Source organism: Bidens hawaiensis, unplaced genomic scaffold, assembly GCF_021521415.1.
Source record: "Bidens hawaiensis isolate Kalapana, Puna unplaced genomic scaffold, B.hawaiensis_p1.1 tig00018425_1, whole genome shotgun sequence".
NCBI classification, from domain to species: Eukaryota; Viridiplantae; Streptophyta; class Magnoliopsida; order Asterales; family Asteraceae; genus Bidens; species Bidens hawaiensis.
In genome coordinates this window covers 72,931-81,893 of record NW_027492783.1, presented here as the reverse complement: position 1 = coordinate 81,893, position 8,963 = coordinate 72,931, and the positions used below count along the sequence as shown (strand labels likewise).

Genomic DNA, 8,963 nt, shown 5'->3' with positions numbered 1-8,963 from the left:
TCAACTAATGAAATCTAAACCAACTAGCACATGTCAGACGTCTCAAAATAATGATACAAAAAAAAATAGTAGTCGAAGTAACTACAAATCAAAATGAGTCAAAAATGAGTTATAATAAGACCAGTCGTCTTCTGAAAACAATACTTCACAAGTAACTCCTTTTGTTCTTTTGTAGAAAAATAAATTTAAATATTTTAATAAAAGTTATATGCTATAGTACGACAATATTTAAAAGTATGTGTCACACCTGAGTTTGGGAGGGAGAAGTATTGGATTCAAGTCTCACAGACAACATAAATTAATAAAAAAAATCGTCGTTAAAAAAAGCTCATATAATATGACACGTTTTCGGGTAGAGAATGAAATAAAAAGAGTGGAAATAATATGATATGGAAAATCAAATAAATGATATAAAAGCTCATAAACGAATCTAAATTAAATCTAAACATCATACAAATCGCTCAAGACGTGCTAGACTGCTAGCTAACAACAACCGAAAGTACTAATCATTAGTTTTTGACATTAGAGTTTATAAATGGCTTATTTAATTTTTAATAAGAGCATTCACATTACAAAAGATTAGCTTTCACATTATATGTCCATCAATATTTCAAAAACACACTTTTACATCCCATATTACATCTTTTCACAAATATTATTCCATTTTCAAATCAATATATCTTTTACATTTTGTTTTTAATCACCAAATTAACTTCTATAACAATTCAGATTACTTTAAAATTTTAATTAACTTATAACAGTAAACAAACACTTTATTAGTAAACTTGGTTTGTAACTTAACCGTATTAAGATGTGTGCATAATGATATTCCACCTTGTAAGATGCATAGGCATAACATTGTTTAGCATACTTGAATGATGACAACCGAAGAATGCTTCACTCAAATATAAGATCTTTAAACGATTCTAGACCGGAATAATTTAAGTTGTATGATGGGGTACTTACTAGTTACTAGCCATTAATTCATTATCCCGCTATTAATCGAAACACATTGTTCTCTAATGATAAAGACCAAATAGCAGAAACATTGTAATGATGTGTTTAAAATAATTTGTCGCTCAACATACAGTTATATTAAACACATGAATATATTTGAATTGATCACTAGTACAAAAGATTAGAAACTGTAACGATTTGGAATTCTCTCTTGCGAACACCCATTTTTTAAACAATAAATTTTTTTTACTTCACATGACTCGAACACGGAACCTTTGAATACATTCTCTCTCTCTCTCTCTCTCTCTCTCTCTCTCTCTCTCTCCCACTAGACCACCGATTCTTATAATTAGACTTGCAACCACTATTTCTTGCTTGTTGGGCCCATGATCATTTAACTTAGTAGCCTATTTCATTTAGCCCAATAATCTTTTCCTTTATAATGGCTAATTAAAATACACATATGGATTAGTCCAGTTTAGATTTTTTATTCTTAGCCCATACTACTTAACTCAAAACAATTAATAATTCTCCATTTTAATTATTAACTTTGATCATGCTTCCTGAATTAATTATCCTTACGTCCGGACTCAATTTATCATCTGATTTCTTTGAAAGCAATTCAACTTAATGTAAATCCATCTTTAGATCATTTTACTTTTCAACCTACAAATACTAAAACAACTAAAAATAATATACTTATTATAATATTAATGCTTTTTGTAGTTAATTAACAAGCATAGGCGAGTACGATCATTAAGTTAAGAGTTTCTAGTATGATGGTTATTAAAGAACATAAGAAGTTGTTAAAAGCATGCATTAAAGGAAGGTTATAAATGAGATTGCCAGTCCATTTTTTAACAACAAAATTTTCCACCTAAAATGCTAAAACCTTGTACTTCAAGGATTTGAAGCCACCATCTTACATTTTGAGAAACATACGCCATATATACCATAAAACCACCAGGTCAAGGGTATGTTTGCCAGTGATGGATATGATCTCGCCTCATGTATTATAGAAGTGTATAAGCAAGTTTAGGAGTTAGGTTGATATTGCAAATCTTGAAATCGGGAAGCACTGCAAGTTATATAAAAATCGGTTCCAAACCTAAGCGGTTAGGATAAATTAGGTTTTTATTCACTTTACAAACCGATTTCTAATCAGAATTAGTTCACCAAAACCTGGATTTGAAGTTTGTTGACACAATTCAAACCGGTTTCAACCCAAACCAATTTAGTAAAAACAAATGTGCACTCTTATTTATGCCATACACTTCCCTTCATATCTTAGGTTGATACATATCTCCATGATATATTAACATGTAATGCCGCCCTTGAAAATATGGGTTCCCTGATAGTTGTAGAACAATTATATATGACCGACCCAACTCGGTCACCAAGACTTACTTGACGTACCCAATGCCTTAACATACATCAAGTTTGAGGCCGGCCGGCTCGATTGATCCACTCGTTCAGTCCTTAGTATTTAGTAAACAGTTTTTAAGGATAACACTTTCTAAGAAGTTATATTTTGCATTTGTAGTTTACAAACATATTCTTAAAAGTATTAGCGTTTTCTTTATAGTTCTCTCATGTACTTGTTTTTGGGATCAGTTAGCTTTAAGCCAGATCAATGTGCAGCATGTGTAGTCACGTGCAGATTCAAACACCCACCAACCTCGGATGTTTGTCCATTCACAAACTTAAGTGTTGAGATATGAGCCAAACTTTTTTTATACATGACTTGTATATTATTTTACATTTATCTCTTATTATAGCATACAATATATATCTTTATTATACATGGAGATAAATATAAACTTAAACATTAAAAAAATAAAAAAATAGAACAATATTATATCTTATGTTTAGTGACACTTATAGATTTGGACACACTTATTCGATACTTTTAATTGTTTTTATAGGTGTATTGATTTTTATTAATTTAACTATTATTTTGTGGTCGATGTCGGTCCAAATTAAGGAATTGGCTGCTGACGGTCCCAACTTTTAATGTATTTGTTCCCGACGGCTTGTGACTAACAGAATCCTAACGCTGCTACTTGTAGGTCACCGGAAAAACGATTTTGGCCAGAAAAGGCACATTTTTGCCGGTATACTCAACTTGAACACCATCACCAACTGACTCATGACCAACCAACCACCACCAATCGATTTCGACAATGATTCTAGGGTTCCGGCGACCTAAATAATTGGGGCTTTTACTAAACAAGAGTTCCTAAGGATCGATCCGATCTAAGGTTACAAAGATGTTTGAGACAAAAAATGTTGAGTTTTCTGGAAAAAATGTGAGTTTTCCGGTAAAAAAACGTATTTCCAGCGTCCTGCAGGAAATGACATTAAGATTTCGTTAGCCGCACACCGTTGGGCACAAATACGTTAAAAGTGTGACCATCAGTAGCCAATTTTTTAACTGAGACCGTCAGCGACCAAAAAACGATAATTAGCATTAATAAAAACCAATACACATTTTTTATATTTATACCATTAGTGTCAAATTAACATCATACAAATCTCTAGCATAATTTTCAAATGAATTACACATCTCATTTGGTCCCAAATTCCAACTTTTTCTCTGGATTCCACTTATCAATCAAAATGCTTTGCATGTGGATTATTCATCACTTTTTTCAATTCAAATGGTTTGGCCGGTGTCACCATATACTAGTTCATTCATCCGTTCTATCTATCTTAAATCTTTATGGAAAACAAAACCCATGATCAATCTTGATCTAGTTCTTGGCCCTCTAAAACTTGGGATTAGGGTTTCACACTATATTCTTATTACATACATAACATTGCAAGTGCCTTCAAACTCACTTATATTAAGTAGATACAAAGTTTTCACCTTTCTACTAAGTTTTTCTTTACTTTCGAGTCGCGTATACCATTTCGAAATGAGTCATTCCAAATCGAGAAAGCATGAGATTCGAGTTTATATCGCAGTTAGTCTGGCTGCATTAGGTATATGCATTTTGGTTGTAGCATCGGCATTTTATGTTATCGTGTGCATGAAGAGGAAGAAGAGCACAAAGGAAGGTTATTCATCATGCAATAAAAGTGTCAATTTGGAGCTTCAACAATTGAATTTAAGTGTGAGAACCGCAAGCGAGAAGAAAGTTTCTTTCGAATCCCAGATAGAATCTTTAGATGATCATGTCCTCCCCACCACCCCTGCAGCGAATAAGCCTGCTGCAGGGGTGGTGGAGAGTTACACGGTGGATGAGATAAACATAGCCACTGCTGATTTCTCATCCACCAACCTTATCGAGGGATCAGTATATCATGGCCGCCTCAAAGGGAAAAACATGGCGGTCAAGTTCACAGATCATGAGACCATTTCCAAGATCCGGTTTGAGCTCCTCCAAGGCATGACCCGTTTTCACCCGAATATAATCAGACTCTTGGGTGTTTGTTCGGGTACGGATAACCATGGATCAATCACCACAACTAGTGATTTATTCTTGGTATTCGAGTTTGCGAAAAATGGATCTTTAAAAGATTGGATTCATGGAGGTTTAGCAATGAAAAGCCATTTCATTGCCTCATGTTCTTGTTTCTTGACATGGAACCAAAGACTAAAGATATGTTTAGATGTTGCCACTGCCTTACAATACATGCAACAAATAATTAATCCGAGTTACGTTCATAAAAACATCAAGAGTCGGAATATTTTCCTAGACGAAGAATTCCATGCCAAAGTTGGTAACTTTGGTATGGACGTGTGTGTCAAGGATGAAATTCATCCAGAGAAAGTACCTTTCTCGGGAAACTTAAAATCCAGTTATCCCATTATGTGGGATAAAGGGTACATAGCACCTGAACTTGAACATTCAAGTCCATATGCTACTAGTACCCCAAGTATGGATATTTACGCATATGGAATTGTTTTGCTTGAAATATTATCGGGAAAGCCACCAATTAGGTGGGTTAAATCCGACAATAACGACGGTGAATCTCGTTTATCTGATGAAATCAAGGTTATACTTGAATCTTGTAACGTTGAAGATAAGCTAAAGGAATGGATGGATACTGCATTGGGTGAGAGTTACTCGTTTGATGTAGTGATGGTGTTGGCGAACCTTGCTAGAGCATGTGTGGATGAGGACCCGCTTAAGCGGCCAAATGCCGTAGATGTGGTGGTGAAGTTGTCGGAGTTGGTGGCAGAGAGGGAGGAGCAAGTGGTCGTACGAGAAAGTTCTTGCAGGCCGCTTGTAGCACAGCCGTTTCCAATAAAAGATGTAAATGATTTTTAGTTATTTTGTTTGTGACATTTAGTTGCTTGTTGCATAAATATTATAGAATGAGTATTAGCTTGTTTTGCTTCATACATCATACATGAGAAAGGAAAGTACCATCCTGAAGTCTACACAAACTCATACAAACAATTGTGCAAATGACAATAAAATAAATAAAATGAATGTTTCGTTACAAATGAATCAGATTATGATTTATATACACTATCAAAATTGATTTGACACACTATAAAGTACTATGTATAGAGTAAAGTTTGCTAGTATATACCAATCAAAGAATAAAAACAATATGTACACACCATAATCAGATCAACAAATATATATATGTAACTACAACACCATCATTTCCCGAAATTCCTCAAAACTGAGGACACCATCACCATTGACATCAAACTTAGCAATCATCATCTTACAATCATCAACGGTTCTCGACTCGCCCAACTTGCTAAGCATCCTTCTCAAGCTTTTGGGTGTTATGCACCCGCTCCCCTCGGTTTCTCCATACATCTTATAAGCCATCTTCAAATCATTAATCGTTTCCTCCTCATTCGCACTTTCCACAACTCTAACCAAATCTTCCATGCTCAACAACCCGTCACCGTCTGAATCCATCAACTCTGCTGCCATCTCCACTTCCTCAATTGACAACTCACCCCCAATCTTTCCTATGCAAGTCTGTAGCTCGGGTGGGGATATTTTCCCGTCTCCGTTTATGTCAATGTGTCCAAATACGCGTTTAAATTGTTGTTGTTTATCCATGTTCATAAGTGTTCTAGTGAAGAATTTTAAGAAGTGAAGTTGCATGAAATGATGGTGCATTAAGATATATATAGAGTTGTATATGATGTATGTATATATGTCACCCGCGTTTTGTACACGGGTTGTGTATTGACTTGGAATTTTAAGAAGATTAGACTAAAGGAAACATCTTCGAAAGAGACACCGACATCAAATAGAAGTACAATAGTGCAACTCGTGACATTAAAATTGACACGTGGGTATATATGTATATTATCCTAAATTTTAATAAGTTATAGTTTTTAAAACGACGACTTTTTGTGTTAGGTCATTGTACTCCTTAAATTTGGAAAGTCTCGTTGTCTCACGTTGGTCATACTATGTTGTATTAATGGGCCCACATTGGTTTTAGAGTTTGGTTTTGGTGTTCCCTAGGAAACCATATCACCAGCTGTCACTTGACAATCGTTGTGACGCCACAAGAACATAACTATCTGTCGTGACACACACTGGACTAAAACCCCGGTGAACTCGGGATTCGAACTGATAACCTCGCAATACCTAGTTCAAATTCTTCATTGTCATAATCCACCAAAAGTGATATACACAGAATTAAAATTTGGGTCTCTACTAAAGAACCCAAACATCTTATCACTAGACCACAAATAGAGATTAGTTGCTTATATTTATCAACTCTTTTTTTTATTGACCAATAATATTAAAGAAGGAAAATGGGCCACTTATAAGAAGCAAAAGTTCAACAACGACCTAGTATTAGTTGCTTATATTTATTAACTACATGGTGTTTTAAGTTATTATCCAAAATAATAAATAAATAAATATGTTACTTGTATCATTAAAACCATGACCATCGACCTAGTATTTGTCAAAATCATTTAAAGACGGATAAAATGACGTCTTTTATGTTTTATAAATTTTAGCCGTCAATAATTTATCTTTTTTTAAAGCATTTTGACTTTGTTGTAAGTTATTGGTCTATCAATCATCAAGCATTTGTTTCGGTTACGTATTGAGAAATTTGGTTAAATATGTTATTTAATAAGAAGACGTTTTCGATGGTGATGGTAATAAATGACATCAAGATTATGTCATTGATTATGTCATTCCTTTGGGTGTGTAATCGGAACAAGAGATTGGGTTTGACTGGGAGAAGTTGTGGCGTTTTCAATTTAGTTAATTTTCTATTTAGTGATTCTTTCTTGGCTTTTTATAAAATTTGGCCTTTCAAAAAAAAGAATCAATAGCCAAGTTCAAGTTGTAAAACGAAATTTCAAACAGTTCATTATTAGTTTGACGCTCAACAAAAATTACAAACTTCTAGTGATTATTTTTATATATTTATTATCCACATGTTATTTCTTTACTAAAGTACAATATAACTACAATCATATTCTTAACCAGCATTTAGGTTTCATAAATTGGTCAAATATCCTAGCTACCAATTGTCCACTTGAGCAACGAATGTCTATGGACAAGATTGTGCCGCCTTTTCGCATTTGTCGACATGAATCTTCCTCACTCTTTAAGGTTCTTAAAGAGTAACAATATTTTATTTAGTTTACTAATAATATCGGAAGAAAAGTCTAATAAGTTTATTATTATTATTATTATTATTATTATTATTATTATAACCAAGTGGAATTTTTTTTATTAACATTTAACACAAACCAAGCTACAACTAGATAATAGGTAAGCAAGCAACAAGCTGCGCCGCTATCCCCTTTTGAATCGCAAAACTTTTTCTACTAGATATCAATCTCTAGTTTCCTCGGGCTCTGTGAGTCACTGTGGACCACCTTCATGTGTCGGCTAATTAATCTATAATATAAACATAAAAATCCTACGTGTCGCGATGTGGTCGCTCTCCCTTTTTTTGGAGTCACCAGACTTGCTTGATTTTTAAATTGAGGCTTCTCATGCATTTCACCCGAATTCACGGGTATGGGTCTTATCAAACCCATATATTTTCTAAACGAGTTATAACATCTCATTAAATTAAAAACTAATCTCACCAAATATTTGATAGAAAAATCCTATAAAATATATACTAAAATTTAATATCTGATTTATTTAAAAAAAGATATATGTTATTTATAATTAAAAAACCAATTTTATAGTAAAAATATTAAACGAGTCTTGGGTCCAATCAAACTCATATAGCTTTTAATCCGGGTTATAAAATCTCATTTATTTATAAAACAATTTAATATCAAACCATAAGTATATTATTAACTTTCATAAAATAAAAAAAAAATCAAAAAATAGATAAATATTAAAAACGAATAATATAAAACGACCCCCGTAATATAGGTGATAAAATAAATTCTGATAATTAATTATTTGCTGAAAACAAAGGGAAGATACAATTATTTATGAATTACGAATATGATAATTATTTGATTTTTCTTCCTACTGTTTAATTAAATAAAAGGATGATATTCTTTATCTATGATTATCTTAAATTATACGTTAAATGGACTATGGTACGCAATGAGTTAGTCGTCGATCTTTTTTCCTGTATAATATACGACCTTTAATTTAGCCTGCCTTCTAGATTTTTCTCTATACACGAAGGAAGCATACGTAATAAAGAAAAAAATAATGGTGCATCTATTAAATGTGCACATAAGGAGTATATCATGACAAAAATACACTCGGTATAAAATGTGTCATTCTAGTAAAAAAAATAGCAAAATAAATTTATGCCCTATATTTTTGTCTAAAAAGAAAAAAAAATAGCCACGACTGTCGGATGTGACGGGGTTATGGCAGCAGTGACGAGGAGGTGATTGGGGTGGTTGTGGCGGATGACAGCAGTGGAGGCAGAAGCAACAACACCACATGGTATTGACAACGACCATGGTGGCGGCAACAGATGGTGTCGGGTGGGTGGTTTATGAGACAAAAACGATCGTTGGTGGTGGTGGTGGTGGTGCTGGTTGCATCAAGTAGGTGGTCGGGACTAGCAAA

At 33.6% G+C, this 8,963-nt stretch overlaps 1 protein-coding gene and 1 pseudogene across 1 annotated transcript; one reads left to right on the top strand and one right to left on the bottom strand.

Moving 5' to 3' along the window:
• Nucleotides 1-3,867: 3,867 nt before the first annotated feature.
• Nucleotides 3,868-5,299, top strand: LOC143556027 (protein LYK2-like). Its single transcript, XM_077045463.1, has one exon. It carries the CDS (start codon nt 3,876-3,878, stop codon nt 5,232-5,234), a length of 1,359 nt encoding a protein of 452 aa, XP_076901578.1. The 5' UTR covers nt 3,868-3,875; the 3' UTR covers nt 5,235-5,299.
• A 265-nt stretch (nt 5,300-5,564) lies between these two features.
• On the bottom strand, nt 5,565-5,993 carry LOC143556041 (calcium-binding protein CML38 pseudogene; annotated as a pseudogene).
• Between the last annotated feature and the right edge of the window lie 2,970 nt (nt 5,994-8,963).

What these genes read in the sequence shown, in the direction of transcription:
- LOC143556027 (XM_077045463.1), top strand. Translation starts at nt 3,876, where the DNA reads ATGAGTCATTCCAAATCGAGAAAGCATGAGATTCGAGTTTATATCGCA.